Raw genomic sequence first — 22,412 nt, forward strand, 5'->3', positions numbered from 1 at the left:
TGGTGCTCAACACTGCACAGCCCGCTGCCAGGGCTCCCAAAGCGGGGAGCTGAGCCAGCATTAGCAAAGCAGGTACGTCAGGTGAAGGGATCCCCAATGCACAGAAGGGCCTCCATGGATGGGGAGCGACGGGGAAGGCAAGGTCCAGTATGCACTGCAAGGGAGGCCACATCAGCTCCACGACCCTCTGCCATCATCTCACCGGACTCCTCTGCACAACATCGCTAACTCAGAGATGCTGCACAAACAACGGAGAAATCCTTTATCCACGTTCCCCTTCCTCAGAGCATTTACTGCCCCAGGCAGGCTCTCACAGCCCAGAGAGCCCGGTTTTGTGGCCACCTGATCTCTGTGCACGGGGCTGTCCAGGCCGTGGGCACGGGGGTTCTATGATAGCCAGGGAAGACGCAGCACATCAGCATCTCGCTCCAGACAACTCGCTCTCATTCTAGAGCTAATGGCACCAGCACCAGGAGCCTCGGGACATCCGGTGACACCCCACACTCCCATTTTCAGCGAGGTCAGAGTACCATCATCCAAGGAACCAACGTCCACAGCCCTGACCTAGAGAGGGCGCTCGTGAGTCAGTCAGACACACAGCACCAGGGCTGCAGGAGCAGAAGGGTCCTGGAGAGGCTGGCCAGCTGCAGACATTGCCACAGACACGGTTAGAGTCCCAGTGAGGGACAGGTTGTTTCACAATGAGCCCAATTAACCAGTGACGTGGTGGATTCTCCATCACTTGCAGTCGTTACCCATGCTCAACCAGGAGGCCAGGCCTGGGGGGTTCTCTGGCCCATGGGAAGCAGGGATCAGACTGACTGTAAGGGTCCCCCCTTTCTGGCCTTAACATCTATTCATCCTGCCCCATTGCCAACAGTGGGACCAGGCCTGAGCTCTAGCCCTAAATGGCAAAGCCTGGCTGCACAAAGATCAGCAGAGGAGGGAGGCAGGAAAACTCTCCACAAGCGTTTGAGGGGGAATGAGCACTGAGGGCCTGAGTTATGAGTAACATCGCACCCCCAGCAGCCTCCCTCGGCAGGAGAGGGGACGCGGGCGGCCCAGGCTGCAGAGGAATTGGGCGTGACAAGGGGAGTGATGAGGAGTCACTGGGCAAGTCATGCCTGACCAACCCAATTGCCTTCTATGATGAGATAACTGACTCTGGGGAAAGCAGTGGACGTGATACACCTTAGCTTTAGGAAAGCTTTTGATATGGTCTCTCACGGTATTCTTGCCAGCAAGTTAAATAAGTATGGATTGGATGGATACAAAGCTGGACAAATCGTTGGGCTCAAAGGGTAGTGATCAACCACTCCATGTCTAGTTGGCAGCTGGTATCAAGCGGAGTGCCCCCGGGGGTCGTCCTGGGGCCGGTTTTGTTCATCATCTTCATTAATGATCTGGATGATGGGATGGATGGAACCCTCAGCAAGTTCGAGGATGAAACTACGCTGGGGGAGAGGTAGATACACTGGAGGATAGGGATAGGGTCCAGAGTGACCTAGACAAATTGAAAGATTGGGACAAAAGAAATCTGAGGTTCAAAAAGGACAAATGTAGAGTCCTGCACTTAGGACGGAAGAATCCCATGCACTGCTACAGCCTGGCGATCGAGTGGCTAGGCAGCAGTTCTGCAGAAAAGGACCTGGGGGTTACAGTGGACGAGAAGCTGGATATGAGTCAGCAGTGTGCCCTTGCTGTCAACAAGCCAATGGCATATTGGGCTGCAGTAGGAGGAGCATTGCCAGCAGATCGAGGGATGTGATCATTCCCCTCTATTCGGCATTGGTGAGGCCATATCTGGAGTATTGTGTCCAGTTTTGGTCCTCCCACTACAGAAGGGATTTGGACAAATTGGAAAGAATCCAGCAGAAGGCAACGAAAATGATCAGGGGGCTGGAGCACATGGTTTATGAGGAGAGGCTGAGAGAACTGGGGTTATTCAGTCTGCAGAAGAGAAGAGCGGGGATTTGATAGCAGCCTTCAACTACCTGAAAGGGGGTCCAAAGAGGATGGAACGAGGCTGTTCTCAGTGATGGCAGACGACAGAACAAGGATTAATGGTCTCAAGTTGCAGTGGGGGAGGTCTAGGTTGGATATTAGGAAAAACTATTTCACTAGGAGGGTGGTGAAGCACTGGAATGGGTTACCTAGGGAGGTGGTGGAATCTCCTTCCTTAGAGGTTTTTAAGGCCAGGCTTGACAAAGCCCTGGCTGGGATGACTTAGTTGGGGACTGGTCCGGCTTTGAGCAGCGGGTGGGACTAGATGACCTTCTGAGGTCCTGTCCAACCCTGATATTCCGATTCTATGATTCTGCAGCGAGGAATGTACAGGCCAGCGGCACCTCTCACTGGGACAGTCCCGAGTTCTTCGCTGTGCGTGTGACATTCCCCCTCTGCCCTCGGAACCCGTATTTCAGCACAGGCAGAAGTATGGCCTCTCTCCATCTCGACTGCCAGGCGTCGGCGGATACTGACCCCCAGGGCATCACCTTGACAGCGAACGCTCCAGACCCCCGAGAAATGGTGCACGCTCCCGGCTTGGGTGGCTTAATGGGAATGCCCAGCACACTCTGAACCAGCAGGGAGGAATCCCTTCTGCTGGGGGAGTGGGGGTTCATGTCTCCTCCATCTATAACGTCTGGGACTCTGTTCTAACAGAAACAAGGTGCCCTCTCGCCTGCCAGACCCATGTGCAGCTCCTGAATGAGGAGGACGTGTCACGTTCACACACAGCTCTCCACAGGGGAGCTGGCTGGGCGTGCGGCAGGAACCCCAGAGAGCTGAGTGTGAAGGATAAGCTGCAATGGGGTGTGGGGGAGAAGAGGCTGGGGTCACAGCACCCTCACTCCTGGGGCTCAGCAAAGAGAGGCTCCAGGGCCCAGAGGAACTGAGACTGGCAGGAGCAGGTTGGGAGGAAGCGGGGGGCTGGAGAGGGGGCAGGGACCAGCAGGGACCTTTGGCCACAGATGATGTTACGTGGCTGGTGTCCCCATGCTCTGGCCATGCTCTCCTCTGTGCTGAATGGCCTGGGCACTTCGCCTCAACTGCTCCAGCTGCGCTGCACGACCCTCACCCTGGCTTTCTGGCTGATCCCAGAGGATAACACAACACAAACCCCGGCTCTGCCCGGGGCACACTGCCATGCTGCCTGGAACCTGCCTGGGGCCGCCCTGCTGAGGTAACTCGGCCAATGGCACCGGGTCTGAGCAATGGGTTAGCCTCGCCCAGGGGTGAGCAGCCCACCCGTGTAGCGTGTCCTCACGTGGGCTGCATGGCCCCCGCTGTGTTGCTAGGACTCCCCAGGGCTCCTCGCACTGTGGAAAGCTGAGCCACTCAGACATTTTCCCAGCTAACAGAGAGAACTTGTCCGTGTTCACTGAGGAAAGGGGGCACGTGGGAAGAGTTCGGACGCAGCGAGGGAAGGGGGAATTGTGGGAAGCGCACAATAAGCACATCCAACGGGAACACAGCTGGTCTCAGCCATGGCTGCTCTAGGGTGACGGTGGGATGGGATGCAGGACGACACGGTCACTTCAACAGAAGGCTGTCGCTCCTGGGCTCCGTGTACCTTCCTTCGAGGACAGGGCCTGGTTCTCTGGAGAACCACCAGCCTGGAGTGGCTAGCCATGTCTTCACTGCCAAGTGGCCAGGTTATCAGCCCTGGAGGGGCCAGCTAGCCCAGGTGAGAGCTTTGGGTGTGGATGGGAGCTGGGTTAGGGACAGACCTCGACTAGGAGCCCGGGTCAGCTGTGCTGTGAAGTCAAGCCCTGCGTCACACTCCCTTCCCCCTCCTTACTCTAGGCGGTGAGCTCCTCAGACGGGCATCCCTCACTCTGCATGTACAGCTCCATGCGCAGCGGGGCCCCAGGCTCAGCTGTAACACAGCAGCCCAGCCTCACAGCATCCCAGCTCCGCCCTGCCCCGCTGTGTCTAAAGCAGCGTTCTGCAGGGTCCAGCCAGAGGGGAGCTGCCAGGCGGGTCTCGAAGGGCAGATGTGCTCCCCCACCAGCACACCGGCCTTACTGCCTCCAGCCCGGTTACATCTGCCACAGACCATAGTTAGGGCCTGGGGTCTGCCTCCTCTGGAGCCCTACAGCACCGCCTGGGGTCTCCCTTCCTGGGCTCATCAGCACTGAGCTGGGACAGATGCAGCAGAGGGGACCGTGTGGATTCCAGCTGCCCTGGAAACGCACGCAATGCCAAACAGCAATGGGCAAAACTACTGGAAAACAGACTCTGAAGCTCCAGCTGTCACAAGGAGCATTGCCAAAAACAGATGGGAAAATAACTGCATTTGGCATGTGCTTTTAATTACCACGGGCACTTCTGCACCGCAGAACGCAGCTAGAGGGGTTTCTCCCCCAGAGGAGCTATGCTGATCTTTCAAGGGCCCTTTTCCCTCTCCTCAGCACAGATTTGGGCGCAGCAAGTTCATCTGCTGTAGTTTTGTATTTCATTATTTGTCTGTGCTGCAGCGTTCAGTAAATCCCTGGTGCAAAATCCGACTGAGTTCATTTAGGACTCGAGGAAAGTGTAGCTGTGGGTTTCCTGTGCAAACAGCTTTTAATAAACATACCACCCACACAGAGAAGAGACCCTTTCTATGCACTCCCACTAAAAAACAGCTTCCATTTCTACTTTATCCCAGCTCTTCTCCCACCCCCTCTGCCAATTAGCTTCGCAGCGATGGCATAAACCTAGCACTACAGACAGATCGGCATAGCTTCGCTGCAGGACCAGCCCACAGGAGGAGGCAGAGAATGCTCCACTCTGGTACAGTGCTGATCTCTGCAGTAAGGAAGTTATTATCCACATGTTACAGATGGGAAAAGTAAAGGTGAGAGAGAGGAAGTTATCTGCCCAAGGCTGAGAAGCCAGCAAGCAGCACAGCTGGTAACAAACGTAGGACCACAATGATGCTTCTCTGTGATAGGCTTGGAGAACAAGCTCTGTTTTAAAGCAAAAATAGCTCTGGCAATTAGAAAATAGGTAACTGATTACAAGACGTGGGAATGGTTCATTGGGTCATTGTTAAGTCCAACACAGGTGCATGTCTGCCCCTCTGCACAGAACTGCCGGGAGGAGACAAAGACAAGCACCGCTCTGCAGCTTTCACATCAGCTTTTTCTTCTCAAATAAAGCTCTGCTAACCCATCAGCAGGCAGCACTCCCTGAAGGATGCTAGCCGGTCTCATGATAAGAAACATCCAGTGAGAACTTGGCCCACGGCACAGGGTGTCTGCTATCACAATCCCAGCTGGGGAAGGGACCTGCCGAACCGAACTGACAGCTGGCGAAGACAACTAACTGCAATGCAGAGGTGAATGAAACAAACCTGCCCCCCCGCCCCCCTGGGTGCACTAGTAAGGGATGCAGGGCTGGAGTCATAGAGCATATGGGCATTGCACTTTAATTTCACACATGGACACTCTGGATGGGGCAGATCTGCCCAGTTTGGGTCTGGCCTCTGAGATCACCGGGGAGCACGATTTGCCAGCAGGCAGAAGAATAATAGGGGTGGTTACCACAATTAACTGATCAGTGTCCAGTAGCCCATATGTAAACTTGTGGGCAGTGGCGTGTGCAGAGCTATCGTGCTCACACACACGTGCTGTTCATGTAATACACGTCTGGCTTCAGAGCACCCTACGGCTGGCAGCATGCTGGCCACGAGACTTGGGTTTCACTAGAGCCGCTGGATCCCAGACAGGCCACACTCTCAAACGCCAAGGGAGAGGGGGCTGCTCCTAGGCCAGAAGGGATTTAGTTTAAACCGAGCAGCAAGTGCTGTTGGTGAATGGCAGTGTGGTAGGAAGCCGGCCGGGTTCTGGGATGGCGAGACCAGACAGGAATCCCTGGTACCAGTGGAGCTGCTAACGGCCTTTGGGGTGCTCAGAGGATGGAGCTGGCAGGGTCTTTGCCAGCCCCTGCTTCCTGAGTGAACAGCACCCTCCTCTGGATGCTGCAGAGCTCTGCTCTGCGAAGGGGGTTTGCCCAGGGTCAGATCCTGACTCACTGAGTCACGGGAAAAGCGCTTTGGCCGAGTCAGTAGCAAGGACCAATCACACCTGCTGGGAATGCAGAAACCACCTCCGATTGGCTGCAGCGCACAATAAGCACATCCAATGGGAACACAGCTGGTCTCAGCCATGGCTGCTCTAGGGTGATGGTGGGACGGGATGCAGGATGATACGGTCACTTCAACAGCAGGCTGTCGCTCCTGGGCTCCGTGTACCTTCCTTCGAGGACAGGGCCTGGGCTTGGCATATGCCGCCCAGCCCCAATGCTCTGGCATCCCTTTTCCACCTGCCCTGGCTAGGATTGGCCATTTGTGCCACTGACACTGTCCCCTCACCACTGCGGTTTGGAAATGAGCTCCCCAACCAGGGCAGGGCATGCGTGGGCTGCCGACGCCCGCCTCGCCCTCCGCTGGAGGGACGCACTGACACTGCACACGGTGGTGCAGCCCACGGTGGGCAAACTATCAGGACGGGAGGGATAAAGGTGGAGGGTGAAATGGGGCAGCCGATTTGAGGTGGAACGGGGTTAGAGAGTGGAAGGGGACAAGCAGGGGACAGGAAAGGGAGAAAGGCAGTGCCACTCCCACCAGCGTGGGCATATCCATGGGTCCCAGCTCATAACATGCCCAGGCATAATCCTAACTCTCACCAAACAGCTGCCTGCACCCACAGGGCCAGCTGCCCAGTCTCCCGCCCGCCCTGGCACAGAACGCAGCCAGAGAGAGCCAAACAAGAACCCTTTTTGCTTGTGCTGCCCTGCATTTGCACCGAGAGTCAGCACAACACAGGCATCAGCCACTGGCAGGGCAGCCGAGCGAGGGTGTGGAGCAGGCTCTGGCTGACCACCAAGCGGCAGACACAGGTGTGCAGCAGAGACGCCCAGCTGGACTGAAGCCGAGGGAGCTGCACGCTGACGGGGACGGGACACCAGCCCTGCAGCTCCAGAATGAGAGCGCGGCGCTGTGGAGAAAGCAGCATCGTCATCGGTATCCTGGCGACAGGGCAGAGCTGGCAGCACGGGGGCGGCAGGAAACGCTCGCCCTCCAGACCATTCAACAGAAACAAACAATAAAAATCCAGCAAAACCTCCAAAAATAGAGCAGAGCCAGGGCACTGGAAGAAGCAGCTGGAGGGGAGAGGCCTGGCACTCGCAAGGTCCTTCTACTCAGCCACCGAGACATTTTGCAATAAACTCCTCTGGCTCCTTTCTGGCTGCCCTGCAGCTCTGCTGTGCAGCCTCACAGTGCACCAGTGCCACCTGCTGCTGGGCAGCAAGGATGGCACCTTCCCAGCAACCTGGTGTCCCGGGGAACTTCTCCCACGTCTGCGTGTCTGACACCCCATCCAGTGCAGGCTGCTGATCTGGTCCTGGGCCTCACGTGGTACTCACAGCCTCTGCGACTGCCAGCCAAGGGATTCCAGGTCTCACGCCGGAGAACAGGGACCCCGCTGGGCCGGGTGCACAGGCCCTGCCCCGAAGAGCTTCCAGCCTGAGACGTCGAGCGACCCAGTAGTGCCAGTGTGAGGGCAGGGCCACACCTTGCTCCTGTGAACCCCCGGCCTGCACGAATGTCGGCTCATCTTTAAACCTTTTCTGCTAGCTTCATTTTTCTCTCCTGTGCCTTTATGGCCATGACTAATTAGGCGCAGTCCCTACTGCCTGATGCTATTTACTCCTGGGGGAAATTCTGCACGACTGCCCAATGCAGAATTTTACAGAAATTAATGTTGTCTGTACAGAATTTCCTTTTTTCCGAACAGAAATGGGCTGCAGAGATGTCGGTGGCCACTAGGGAAACAGCCTAGGTCGCAAACAGAAGACAAGACCAGGGGAAGAAACTGGAGGGTCCCCAGCACTTGCAGATCCCAGCACACCCTGAAGGAAGAAGGTGCCAGCATCCAGGAAACTCCCTGCAAGCCTGGGACCCAGTATGAGGCTGTTTCTCCCTCTGGATCCCTGGGCTCTAGGAGGATAGGGTTTGCGAGTGTCTGCATGGGGGGTAAGGGGGCCATGGCTGGGCTCTGGGAAGTAGGGTCTGCAAGTGTCTGGGTCGGGGGCTGTGGCTGGGCTCTGGGGGCGGCGGGGTGTGAATGTCTGGATTAGTGGGGAAGGGGCAGAGAAACAGGAACTGAGATGTCACAGGAGTTTCTTTAACTCTCTACTCCTGGAGGAGTTTTTGTGTATGACTGCCTTGTTACAGACATACTTGCTGACAGGTATTTTGAAATAAATTATCAAAATAATTGAAATTGGTGTAATTATATAGTGCTATTTTTACAAATAAAATTTGCAGAATTTTAAAATATTGTGCGCAGAATTTTTAATTTTTGGCGCAGAATGCCCCCAGGAGTAGCTATTGTCCCTGCCTGGTTCCCCTCTGAGTTCTCTTTGACCCTTCCCTGTTTGCTAAGCTTTTACCTGGCTTTTTAAAGGTTTCTCTAGCTACATTTCAAACTCCTCTCCACGAGCTCAGCCTTTCAGGCTTGTCTGCCTCTGCACTGGCATTTCTCACACAACTGCCAGGTTTTCACTCTCTAAGGATGGGCCAAGTGACACATGACGCTACCTGGAGCCAGCCTCACAGGAGGCGAGCACAGCACATGAGCTGGATCAGTCGAATTGAGTGTGGAAGCAATAAGAACACCCAGTGCAAAGTCAGCGACCCCAGGGTCTGTGCTGCTCAGCAGCCTGCATGCACCACGGGTGCCTATCAAAGCTCTGAGGTGTGGGCATGTTTCTAGCAGGGTCCCCTGGGGATCAGTGCCTGACCCTGCACAATTTACCATTTTTATCAATGGCCTGGAAGAAAACAAAATCGTCACTGATGGTATTTAATACGGCTACGGTAAATGTCCACAGCTAGGAATAATGAATGTAGGCCATGCTTACTGGATGGGGGGGGAGGGGTCTATCCTTGGAAGCTACCTCTGACAAAGACTTGGGAGGGAGGGGGGTTGAAATCAGCTAGACATGAATTCCCAGTGTGACCAAAAGAGCTAATGCGATCCTTGGACGCATAAACAAGGGAATCTGGAGTAGGAATAGAGAAGTTATTTTACCTCGTATTTGGTACTGGTGAGAACCCTGCTGGAATATTATGTCCAGTTCTAATGTCCACAATTCAGGAAGGATGTTCATAAACTAAAGAGGGTTAAGAACATAAGAATGGTCACACTGGGGTCAGACCCAAGGTCCATCTAGCCCAGTGTCCTGTCTTCCGACAGTGGCCAATGCCAGGTGCCTGTAGCTGGGTGAACACCCGCTCCGGCCCGGAAGGGGTTGGAAAAGCCCTGCAGAGGGCTGGGGCTGGGCTGCAGAAGGGAGCAAACCCCAGCTGATTGGCGGAAGTGGCTGTGGCTGGGGCCATGCCTCAAACTGAGCAACTGGGCCTTATAAGGCGGCCAGGGCAGCCGGAAGCTGAGCAGTCTCACTGACTGGAGAGAGAGACAGGCCTGGCTGCTGGGGAACTCACCTGGGGACCTAGAGGGAGGCAGGGCTGGGGAAAGGCCTTAGGTAGAAAGAAAGAAAACAATTCAGCTTGTAAATTCCTTTTGCTGGCTGCTTGCTCACAGAAGCCTCCTCTTAACAAAGACCCTTTTAAAAAACTTAACACCTCTGCCCTCAGGCTGCTTTCCAAGCAGCTAGAAAGGAGAGAAAAAAAAATCCCACTGACTTTTGGTTCCTAAAAAAAAATCCAACCGCTGCTCACCATGTCAAGGTTTCTTTCCTTACTCTGAACTTTAGGGTACAGATGTGGGGACCTGCATGGACACTTCTAAGCCTAATTACTAGCTTAGCTCTGGTAACACTTCCACCACCCAGAATTCCAGTGTCTGGGGCACTCTCTGTTCCCCCAAAACTTCGTCCCCTCCCTGGGTTGCCTTGAGGGACTTCACCAATTCCCTGGTGAGTCCAGATCCAATCCCCTTGGATCTTAACACAAGGGGAAATTTACCATCCCCCTCCTTTCCCCCACCAATCCCTGGTGAGTCCAGATCCAATCCCCTTGGATCTTAAAACAAGGAAAAATCAATCAGGTTCTTAAAAAGAAAGCTTTTAATTAAAGAAAGAAAAAGGTAAAAATTATCTCTGTAAAATCAGGATGGAAAATGCTTTACAGGGCAATCAGATTCCTATAGACCAGAGGGGCCTCCCCTAGCCTTAGGTTCAAAGTTACAGCAAACAGAGGTAAAATCCTTCCAGCAAAAAGAAACATTTACAAGTGGAGGAAACAAAAATAAGACTAACACGCCTTGCCTGGCTAATTATTTACAAGTTTGAAACATGAGAGACTGATTCAGAAAGATTTGGAGAGCCTGGATTGATGTCTGGTCCCTCTTAGTCCCAACAGCGAACAACCACCAAAACAAAGAACACAAACAAAGGCTTCCCTCCATCAAGATCTGAAAGTATCTTGTCCCTTATTGGTCCTCTGGTCAGGTGTCGGCCAGGTTAACTGAGCTTCTTAACCCTTTACAGGTAAAAGAGACATTAACCCTTAACTATCTGTTTATGACAAACTCACAGCCACATGAGACCAGAGTACTACAGGATTTAAAAGGGAGACTCAACGTTTATAAGGATAACATGAAATTCCAGAGTTACATGAATAAAAAGCCAAGGGATAGGAGCCCACGCACTCCCTGGCTGGGACTCAGGAGAAGACTCCTCTGTGTCCTGGTCACCAGTACGCGTTTATACCAAATTTAGCAGCGTTAAACCGAATTAACCCTGCACTCGTCCACACAACAAAGCCCTTTATACAGATATAAAGGACTCTTAATATCGATATCTGTACTCCTCCCCGACGAGGGGAGTAGCGCTCAAATCGGTATTGCCATTTCGGATTAAGGTTAGTGTGGCTGCAATTCGACGGTATTGGCCTCTGGGAGCTATCCCACAGTGCACCATTGTGACCACTCTGGACAGCAATCTGGAGTTGGATTCACTGGCCGGGTAGACAGGAAAAGCCCCGCGAACTTTTGAATTTCATTTCCTGTTTGCCCAGCGTGGAGCTCTGATCAGCACAGGTGACCACGCAGAGCTCACCAGCACAGGTAACTATGCAGTCTGAGAATCGAAAAGAGCTCCAGCAGGGACCGCACGGGAGGTACTGGATCTGATCGCTATATGTGGAGAAGATTCCGTGCTAACAGAACTCCATTCCAAACGAGAAAATGAAAAAACATTTGCAAAAATGTCCATGATGCAGAGAGGCCACACCAGGGACTCAGTACAGTGCCGTGTGAATGTTAAGGAGCTCAGACAAGTCTACCAGAAAACCAAAGAAGCAAACAGACGGTCTGGGGCAGGGCCGAAAACATGCCACTTCTACGCTGAGCTGCATGCAATTCTAGGAGGGTCCGCCATCACTACCCCACCCCTGTCCGTGGATTCCGAGGTGGAGGTAATCTTAGCCAAGCCTGAGGATTCTGTGGACGGGGAAGATGAGGAGGAAGAGGAGGACAAACTTGCAGAGAGCACACAGCACTCCATTAGCCCCAACAGCCAGGAGCTTTTTCTCACCCAGACGGAATTAACCTCCCAGCCCTCCCAAGCCACTAGCCCAGACAGTGAAGCCATGGAAGCGACCTCTGGTGAGTGTACCTTTGTAAATATAAAACATGGTTTAAAAGCAAGCGTTTTGTAATGATTGATTTGCCCTGAGGACTTGGGATGCATTCGCGGCCAGTACAGCTATTGGAAAAGTTTGTTAACATGTCTGGGGATGGAGCGGAAATCCTCCAGGGACATCTCCATGAAGCTCTCCTGGAGGTACTCCAAGAGCCTTTGCAGGAGGTTTCTGGGCATGGCAGCCTTATTCCATCCTCCATGGTAGGACACTTTACCACGCCATGCATGTAGCACATAATCTGGTATCATTGCATGACAAAGTCTAGCTGCGTATGGTCCCGGTGTTAGCTGGCATTCAAGTGTGATGGAGAAGGGGCTGTCTGTGTGGGGAATGGGAGAGCAGGGGAGGACTTTAGGGGATGGACGATACCTGAGCTAGGTAAGGGAGGGGAAAGGTCAACACCTTTGCCCGGGAAGGGGACAAAGGAAGGGAATGACAGGAGGGAAGCAGTTTGAGTTTGGGCTTGGGGCTGTGTGGGCAGAATTCAGGGTATCCTAGCTAGGATCCAAGCACCCTGAAAGCCCAGAAGGACTCGGTGGAGGGGTCCTGACTGTGCCTGCAAGCTCTGCTGTAACCTATGTTCCTGTTGTCCAATAAACCTTCTGTTTTACTGGCTGGCTAAAAGTCACTGTGGGTCCCAGGAAGAGGGGTGCAGGACTGGACTCCCCATACTCCGTGATAACTGGTGGCAGCGGCGGGAGATACTGCACCCCGTGGACGGCGCTTCCTGCAGTAAGTGACTGGGGAGCAGTAAAACGAAGGGGTGATTAACCCCTGGGAGTGTGTGCCCAGTGAGAAGGACTTTGCAGTAACAGGGTCCCCCGGGGGATTGCAGGAGCAGTCCCAGGGGTGGAGGAATCTGCAGCTCGACCCTGGCAGAGAGGTGGTGACCTCAAAAAGGGCTGGTGCACTAGGGGTCCCCCTGGAAACCGTGGGGAGCGGCGAGCACCCCGGCCTGTGAGTGCCCAGCAGGAAGATGTATGCCCAGCGGCGCGAGTGCGACCTGCTGGAGCTGTGCAAGCAGAGGGGGCTGCGCCCGGGGAGGCTCACCAAGGACCAGCTGACTGCCCAGCTGGAGCAGGGAGACCGCATGAATGAACGGAGCCCTGTCTCTGAGGGAAGCAGCCGAGCAGATGCAGCACAGGCACCAGTGTCTGTCCCCGCTGGGAGTGGTCAGCCGGCAGACGAGGGCTTCCTGAGACCCCCCCTTCGTAGGCCTAGGGGAAGGGCGGGGAGGAGCCCAGTGTATACCGAGGGCACCGTGACACCCCCGGCCAGCAGGGGATCCTCCCGCCGACGCCCACCCCCCAGCAGGGGATCCTCCCGGCGACGCTCGGCATCCATGGAGCGGATGCGGCTGGAATATGAAAGGGAGCTGAGACGGGAAGAGCTCGAGTTAAAGAGGCGAGAGCTGGAGGAGAAGGAGAAACAGCGTAAACATGAGCTGGAGCTGGCCCGGCTGAGGAGCAGTGAGGCTCCAGCTGCGGTGAGTGAGGGGGGACCCAAGCCTACAAAGAGCTTTGATAAGCACTTGCTGCCCCGGCGTAAGGAGGGGGAGGACATAGATACCTTCCTGACGGCCTTTGAGAATGCCTGCGAGCTGCACAGGGTTGACCCTGCAGACAGGATTGCAGTTCTCACCCCCTTACTGGACTCCACAGCTGTGGAGGTGTACAGCCGACTGAAAGGGGCGGAGGCAGGGGACTACGAACTGTTCAAACAGGCCCTGCTCCACGAGTTTGGGCTGACTCCTGAGATGTACCGGAAAAAGTTCCGGTGCCAGCGTAAAACCCGTGAGGTCACATACCTACAACTGGTCAACCGGGCACAGGGGTCTGCCCGCAAGTGGACAGCTGGGGCCCAAACTAAAGAGGACCTGCTTGACCTATTCACACTGGAGCACCTGTATGAGCAGTGCCCGTCCGACCTGAGGCTGTGGTTGATGGACCAGAAGCTGGAGAACCCGCAGCATGCAGGCCAGCTGGCCGACCAATTTGTGGACAGTCGGGCAGGGGATGGCAGGGAGGAGTCTCGAAGGAGCAGGCCTGCCTCAACGCAGAGAGAGAGTCATCATGGGACCTCCCAGCGGGGGCCTATGGAGAACCCCCCCAAAAGGGGAACATCCAGCGGCAGGTCCCTCCGACCCACTCAAGGGGACCCACGAGATATGGGCTGCTATCGCTGTGGCCAACGAGGTCACATACGGGCCCAGTGCCCCAAGCTCAGGGACAGACCGAGCAGACCCAACCCGCAGAGGGTGGACTGGGTAAAAACCCAATCGGAGGAGGGGCTACATTCCCAGGAAAGGGGGGCTGGCAACATACCACCTGTGAAGGAGGGAGGAGGTCCCCAGGTCAGCTCCTCTGGGGGGCTGGATGCTCCAGGTTCCGGGTTTTTGGTTTACCGGGTGGGCGCCGCTGTCCCCCCCGCCCGCACCAGACGCTGCTGTCCCACCTCTGCGCGCCGCGCCTGGCACCGCGTCCCGCCCTACCTGGCACTGGAAGGGGAGGCCGGGCAGCAGCGGGAGCAGCAGGCCCCGGGCGATCTCGCGGCTGCGCGGCTCGCTCACGAAGTGCAGGTGCAGCACCTGGCCCGGCTCGAAGCGCGCGTGGCGCAGCAGGGAGCGCAGCGCAGCCTGGCCCCGGGCCTGCAGCGCCGAGCTCCGCGCCGCCTTGGTGAACATCATCAGCAGGTGGAAGCGGCGCGGGGCCGGGGCCGGGCCCGGGGCCGTGGCGCGCAGGCGGCGCGTGGCGCTGGAGAAGGTCTCGCGCCCCGCGCCCAGGTAGTAGAAGGCGCAGACGCCCAGCGCGGCGGCCAGGAGCAGGAGCGGGGCCCCAGGCCGGGCCATGGCTCCGGGCACCGCCGGGCTGCGCGGCAGCGGCCCCGCCTCCGAGCCACGTGGGGCGGGCGGAGCTCGGGGCGGGGCGGGCCGGACAAAGGCCGAGCCCGGGGTTCGGCAGCGGAACCCGGGGAGTGGCGAGCCCGGCCCGGCCCGGCCCGGCCCGTAGCGCCCGGGAGGGGCCGGGATCCCCCCGCGAGAGGCCGGCTCAGAGCAGCGCCGCTGCCGCTGCCGCGCGGAGTCCGGGCCAAGCCCCCTCTGGACCGGGCCGGGTCCGTCCCCTGCCTGACCCCGTTACAGGCTTCACCTTCTGCGCCCCAGGGTCTGTCCTGCCCCGGAACAGGGGTTATAGGGTCTCGTTGGGTCCTGCGAGACCCTAGAGCCGTGTCCTGTTTCAGAGGGTTTTGTAAGTGAGTTCCAGTCGTTCACAGATTGGGGACCCAAGCGTATGGGGCGCAGGGCTTGCGGGATGGATTAGTTAGATTAATCTGTCTGTCTACCCCAGGGCACGCAGTGCTCAGGCTAGAAGAGACCATCAGGGATGCTTAGCCTTGAAGTTCTCAAACTGTGAGTTTGTCTTTCCACCCTCTGATGCATTAGATCTGGACCCATGGACTTGTGCAGGTCCAGGTTTTCTAAATAGTCCTTAACCTGTTCTTTCACCACTGAGGGCCGCTCACCTCCTCCCCATCCTTTGCTGCCCAGGGCCCAGTAAGAACCATTCCAGAAATGTAGGTTCATTATGTTTTAAAGAAAGTCACACCAGTGAAATAGAGGAAGTCACTTAAGCACTTGGCTTCAGAGACTGTTGAAGTGATAATCTCACTTTTAACAGGAGTAGCTTGGTCTGCTGGTGTAGAAAGAATATTTTTCTTCTTTTGGACTTCCATTCCAAATTGAGAAATCATTTGGGACCCAAACAAGCAGGAAAGCTCGTTTTTCTTTTCCAGATTATGAACAAGCATGAAGATGAAGATGACAGAGTTTGCTGCAGAAGCCAATATTTTAAGTTTCTCATATTGACCTGACAGTCATTTTAGTTTTTTTATTGTTTAATATTTCATTTAACTATTTTAGTTAACAATTTTAGCAAACAAACCTAATTTTAAAAAACTTGAATATTTAACTAGATTAAAAATGCATATGGTTGTTTTAAAATATGTTTGCTGTTGGAAGAAAAAATCAGAATACACCATGTTGTTTTAGTTAAATAAAAATGTGTGTGTCTGGTGATGTTCTCCTCCTAATACAGCACAGCAAGAAAATCCTCCAAATACTATTGATTACCTTGTTGATTTAGAGATATTTATGAAGTCACGGGGAGGTGAACTATCAGCTTCAGTGACCTCTGGTAAATGAAATAACCAATCATTCATTTTCTGACATAGCTGTAAAACTAATCTGAAAAGTTTTCAAAATAAATCACTTTAAAAATGTATACAGTGTACCTTCTAAAAATGAAACCTACATCTGAGTTGTGAAGAATATGTATTGTAACAAGAATGCACTTATATGTAGAAATCCATGACTAAATAAAGCCTTCCTGACTAGTGATTTAAATCAATTTGATTTCTATGAAATCCACCCTGCCAGAGCATATTCAGTGCCTCTCTGACCATAGAGCACGCACACTGGGATACACTCCAGCATGCTCAGCAAGGACACAATCTTCAGAGGTTTCAGCTGTCAAAAAAAAAATCAAAGAAGTCTCTGCAGAGTACGTGACACCTGCCATTTTTCAAAGCCTTATAACTTGGCCAATTTGGGGTAGTTTTCCATGGGGAAGACAAAAGGCACCTCCTTCACAAAGACCCCCTCCACTGCCCAAGTTCAGCTCCCTAATCCAAAGCATCGGGATGCGGGAACATTTCAAAGACAAGATCAAGAATTCTGTAACATCAGCAAAACAATGTATTTTCCTCTAGCCTTGTTCTCAGAAACAGCTTGGGCTGAATCTAAAAAAAATAAGTCATCCTGAGGCAGACACCTAGCATGGAAAATTTCAACCCAAACAGTTACATTTTGGTAAAATTTTAAACAGAAAAAAGAGGGTCTTATAATGGGAAGAGTTAAGCAACCTGAATAATAGGCAGTGCTACCAACTCCACCTATAGTATGTTTGGGAGGATTCTTCCCAGTTTTGTTTCAGATTGGCTGCAACCCTTGTTCCACCTCTGCATTAGTCTGGACAACTTCTTTCAAAATCCATCAGAAATAATCAGCTCTTTAAATTGAAACTTCATTTAGAAAAACTGCAAACTGGGATGATTTGAGTAGCTAAGAATTTGAATTTTCCTTCTGCAGAATTCCTGAACTCTGCAGGAGAGGCTCCTTCCTGATGCAGCGATTGGAAACGTTACTCTGCCACAGCACTGGCCATTGCTGAACTGTTACTCACAAATGCAATACGTCAAGGGTAGGTGCAGCTCACAACCAAACCGGCAACTGAAGGCTACTTGCTTTAAGATGTATTAACTTTCAGTTCCAAGAGTGTGGCAAAGCCTTGACAGATGTACACATTTCACCAGGATTTTGCAGCATACAAAGTCTTTATTCAAGTATAGTATTTACAATTCTTACATAATGTACATAGAGTAACTATAAAGATAATGTATTTTTCATTTACAATGAAACTACAATAAAACTACATTCAAGTTTTTGATACAAAATCTATAGACTTATTAAATGCAAAGTAGGGCTGGTTATACATTCTCTCCAATTATGCATTTAGGAAACAAACAAAAAATCACAAGTGAATAAAAGCATTTACTACTGGAATGGTTCAAAAACAGTCTAGTGCAGATGTATTCAGGGATAGATACAGAAAGTCATTTATCACTCCAAACAGAATAACCATCCAGTTTGAGGAAAGATGGTTTGATTCCTCAGTAATTACTATCATGGGAAAAATTCTGATCTTAAGATAAAAATCAAGTGGGAATTTTCCTCTCTTACCATCTCCTTCCACGGGAAAAGAGAAGAAATACAGTCTGCAGAAAGGTAAAGAAAGAATGGGGAAGGGGGGAAACGCAAATACAAAGTACATTCATCGCTTCCCCACATCATGTCTGTACATAGTTGGTTGACTTTTAAGTGTCCGTTTGTACAAACAGATATTGATACTGAGACGTGTGTGTGTCAGGCAGAACTTTGTGCAAAGGAGTATCAACATGGCATTGTATTTAACTGGGGAAAATATTCTTTTACCTATCTGAAAGTGGATGGATAGTGGATGTTTTCAGAATTGACTTTTAAAATGCTTTCAGTATCTTAATCCGCTCTAATTCTTTTGATGTACAAATATTCATGCCTTGGACTCAAGGCACTTGTATTTGGATTTCTATGAAATGGTCCCTTTATGTTCTCTGTGCCATTCAGAGATTATTAAAATGCATACTTCACATGCACGTTAGGTTAAAAACAGGATTTCCGTGCTTCTCAGCAGCAGTCTATACACGCTGATAACATCATAGCAAATGTTACACTTCTAGTTCTCGTGTATCTCTTGCACCAATGCTTACAATTAATTGGTATACATCAAACATGCTGTGGGTATAAGTCATGATTCAGAACGAGAGAGACTATTTTATATGGAGAATTTACTGATAAACCAACAGCACAAGGAGGGGGTTTGTTTACATGTCAGCCCTGGCTACATGTGAAGCAAGTGAAAATGAATCCCTACAAGTGAAAGATACAGACAGTATCTTCCAACATACCACGAACATTATAAATCATTAAGAGCATAATCTGAGTGCAGTGAAGTCAATGGGAAGGCTCCCGCTGATTTCAATGAGGGTGAGATTAGGTCCCAGTTGTACAGGCACGGAAACTAAATTCTACCACGTATTAATGAACTGAAGTGCACGTTCCAACTGCTACACGAGTGAAAGCAAAGCAAAACTCCTACCACCGACTGGATCCACTCAAACTTAAGGAAAAAGATAATCATTTCAATATGTCAAATAGCATAAAATTCAGCAGAGTACAGAAATACCTGAATATATAATAATTGTACCGACAGTAACAGAAAACAGGAAGCCTTAAAAACAAGTATAGGTTGTAATGAAACATTACAGCCACAATTTTAATCAGAAGGTAACCTACATAAGTCATGTCAAAACAAAGTGTGCTAAAATGTACTATGTGCTTTTCCATATTTACTCATTCCAAAAGTCTTTCTGCACAACTGGCCGTGGCTAGGATAACGATAATAGCAGCCTTCAGTGGGGGGTAGCCAATACTAGGAATTCACATCATTTTATAATAAATTTATTTTAAACTGTTTTAAGAAAATACTGCTGCCTTCGCCACAAATTAAGGCCAGTTGTATTCTACACATATGAGAGTATGAACTGAAACTCAACTTCCCCATTACTTGGCACATGGTTCAGCAGATACTGAAGCATGATGGAGTGTTAATGCATGCACACTATTCAAGTTATATTCAGATTCACGTCATAGCATGAGTGGGAATTTCCTAATCCTACTAAGCAAAACAGCAGCACAGGAGTTATAGATTTGGCCATCAAGGACCATCTCTAAAGCCGGAGGGTCAATTGTACTTTGTCCTGCTAACTGAAGACTTGATTTTGGTATATACCAGATAGCGTCACAGCATGTCTATTTTTGTCAGAGTCACTGATCACAAAAATGCTCTTCTGGTGAATGCACATTACGCTGCACATCTCAGCATACATACCTGGCCAAGGAACTACACTGCACAGCCTGGGAGGCCAAAACCACTTCCCAAGTTTTTACAAACTCCAGGGCTTCTGTCAGAGCACTCTGATATGATCTACAGATCATACACATCAACTTAACAATCCAAGCAGATTCTACAAGTTAGCATAAACACAGTATCAAAAGCTAGGTCACTCACTCCCTGACTGACGAGAGCTGGGAACGCAGCAGGGGCTCCACACAGCTACAGAGGAAGAGAACTGTGCTTTAGGGAATCCTTTTGCAAGCTTAAGCAGCAGCCCTGAGTTACTAGGAAGGAAATGCTGCCAGTGGTCACAAAGGTGGAGATGTGGCATGGGGCATCTCAGAAGAGACTTCCAATATCCTTCAGTACTATGGAATAAAGACAGTGATCGTGCCCTGAGGCTTCGGGAGCTTTTCTATACAGTCGCTCTCACTGTACACCAAGCATTACTTGTAACGCATGACAAGGCAGCTAGACAAAACTGTATCTAAAATGTGTACTCTATCCTGGGCATATCTTACACAGCATCTCAACTGTCCGTGTGAAGCTTCCACTCCATAAGCTCTACTAACTTACTCAAGATAGAATGCTAGTTAATATGACACATCAGAGAGCATGCCATCATTCTACAGGAAGCCACTCCTGTTTAAAAAAAGCTTATGAAAATCATTTGTAAGCAATAACCTCAAATGTATTACTGTCCAAAATAAATGCAGTTAAAATGGGCACAATTTACTTTGCTTAAAGTAATTAGGCTACAAATAAAGCAATGATGAGACTGTAAAATTCACCCATTTACCGCAATAATCTATTGGACTATTTCTGTAGCATGAAGATCCTATTCTGGTATCAAAGATCTTTCACATATTTTATTTTTGATTAGATATTTAATGCACAAGGATAAATATTTAAAATAGCTGTCTGAAATGTAACACGCCTGGAAAAGCTTAATTTTATCACACATTTACATACATTTAGAAAGCCCCTTCTGTATTTGCATTATAACAAGCTAATGGTTTTGAATCTCACTTAGTTCCAAAGTAAATTTTGGCAGCAGCACAGCACATTGTTCTAATAGTTGAGGCAGATTACAGGAAATCTGCAGTAATTTGGAAGACCTACCTAGAAATCCTTCTTACACTGTTCGAAGTGCTAGCAAATGAAGGACCAATAACTAAAAGTCTGAGATGCTTTTGGGGCTCAGGTGGGTATTATCTATCTATCTGCTATATACTATAAATACATAGATAAATCTGTACTTCTATACATCACGTACATGTGCACATTGACAGAATGCAGGCTGGAGCCCACTGAAAAGCTCTTGTTGCTGCCAGTAGAATACCACTTCAGATTATATTCCTTTTTTTAGAGCAGCGGTACAGTAAGACTTCCAGGTTTTCTATTACATGCCCTATTTTAGAAAGTAAGTGCACAGACTATATTATGGCAGGCTTTGGCAAAAAGCATTGATTGCCCCGAGTGCAGGATGACTACATCCCTTGTGAGTGTTTTAATATTTCTTTATTGGGAACAATCCTGACAACAGCTTGGCGGGAGAGGCAACCTTCATTAGTATGACTGTCCTGTGTTAATGCTTTGCTTGGTTCACTATTTAGTTTCTACTCCCTAATTCCAGTTTTTGAGATGCATTTTGATGTCAGTCAGTTGAATGCATTAAAAACCAAACTTGATGGCATTAGGGGGATCAAATTTACTCCTAAGGGAAAGTTCCACAGAGAATCAATCAAATAAGCACCTTTATTCACAGCAAGTCTTAATGTAAAAAAGGAAAGAAGCAGCTTTTCTAATATTTGGTCCTCCAGAATATGCACATACAGTGATAGGACAGCAGTCACTGGCCTAATGGCCTGCACTGTTGGAAGGAGTCAGCTGTAAAAAAGCCTGCAACAACAATATCATTTGTTGTGTTAGCACACACCAGGGCAGAGGGGATGGATGGAGGATCATGTGTGTCATGGGCCGATGTACAGAAGGGAAGTTCTGGCAGGTGATCACCAGCTTTCCCATTCAAACAGACTGGAGAGGGAAAGGGCAAGCTGGTCATGCCTTAAGAGACAGGAGCTGTAGGGTTATAGCCAGGCAGAATGGGAGAGAGAGGGAAATTGTGCTGCTAGGGACTGCTCATAAGCAATGATGATCTGGTCATCCCACAACATTTACAGCTTATGAGTTCTGCAACGGTCCCAGCCTCCGCCAGCCTTGAGTGTGAGTCAACCTAATCCTGCTTCCACATGGCAAAACAGAACATCTCCAACCAGAGGCAGCACCCCTTGCTAAAACAGCTCCATCCCAGCTGCTGCGGTATTCACCCTGAATCACATGCGGCAAATTACACCTCCCACCCAGCCTAAGGCTACACTAGAGTGCTCACTCAATCCAGACTACCAAATAGCTAAGAAAAAGCATATAATGAAAGCAGTTTAAAAAAATAAAGACCACTGCTCTATAGGCATTAGAAAAGAACCAGGTTTAGTTCTTTTCTTTCTTAGACATTCAAGACTTCTGTGAATCTGATTGCTGAAAACGGTTTAGCTTCTCTGGATTATTGGATGCCATTTGGGAAAAATCACGAAAAATGTCCTGGTAAGTTTCATCTCCTGGGTAGAAGAAAAAAAATAAATTAGGAAAATATTTCTACAATATTTATCATAATGGCTAACACCATGCATCATCTCACAAATGTCCTAGTCATTACTGCATTACATTTATATGTTTATATAACAGATGGTTCATATGTGGTGTAAAATTGATTGGTGACATGAAAGCTGACAGACTGGTTAACGACATGCACATTCTATAAAAGCAAACTAAACACAGCCAAATTATACCTGAAAATAGCACCTCAAGGCAGCCACACAGAGTAAAGTTCAGAGTTAGAAAGGAGAGATGCAAGCATTTTAAAACAGTGTAAAAAACCCATGTTTAACATACACAATAAAATCATGATTTTAAAAACAAAACAGTCAGAGGCTCTCTTGAAAGTAGATCGACAGCAGAAATAAGGGATGAAGAAAAAATTTCATAACCAGCTAGTACATAATAGAACAAATTATTAGCAAGCAACAGTATAAGAGCGGAGCACATTCCTATACTACTGAGGAAATTAAAGTTTGTAAGTGCTGGTGCTTTAGTATTAATAGGTAAAGTGGCATTTTGTTTTTTTTTAAATGCAATATTTCACG

At 50.3% G+C, this 22,412-nt stretch overlaps 2 protein-coding genes across 10 annotated transcripts in view; both read right to left on the bottom strand.

The window, feature by feature from the left end:
• The window catches only part of XXYLT1 (xyloside xylosyltransferase 1), a 103,193-nt gene extending 88,651 nt beyond the window's left edge, over nt 1–14,542 (bottom strand). For 4 of the 6 annotated variants that reach the window (XM_050963945.1, XM_050963944.1, XM_050963943.1 and 1 more), the window contains exon 1: nt 9,087–9,269. Coding sequence is in view for 2 of the 6 variants with exons in the window: in XM_050963935.1 (XP_050819892.1) it covers nt 14,154–14,510 (357 nt within the window). In the remaining 4 variants the exon portion in view is untranslated. Of the gene's footprint in view, nt 1–9,086; nt 9,270–14,153 lie in introns of those variants that run through there. The other 2 variants (XM_050963934.1, XM_050963935.1) reach the window with 2 other exon arrangements.
• A 2,489-nt stretch (nt 14,543–17,031) lies between these two features.
• The window catches only part of ACAP2 (ArfGAP with coiled-coil, ankyrin repeat and PH domains 2), a 138,735-nt gene continuing 133,354 nt past the window's right edge, over nt 17,032–22,412 (bottom strand). For all 4 annotated transcript variants that reach the window (XM_050963911.1, XM_050963909.1, XM_050963908.1 and 1 more), the window contains one exon: nt 17,032–21,827. In XM_050963911.1, the coding sequence (XP_050819868.1) occupies nt 21,724–21,827 (104 nt within the window). In that variant the 3' untranslated portion in view covers nt 17,032–21,723. The remainder of the gene's footprint in view (nt 21,828–22,412) is intronic.

Source organism: Gopherus flavomarginatus, chromosome 8 (genome assembly GCF_025201925.1).
Source record: "Gopherus flavomarginatus isolate rGopFla2 chromosome 8, rGopFla2.mat.asm, whole genome shotgun sequence".
Taxonomy (NCBI): domain Eukaryota; kingdom Metazoa; phylum Chordata; order Testudines; family Testudinidae; genus Gopherus; species Gopherus flavomarginatus.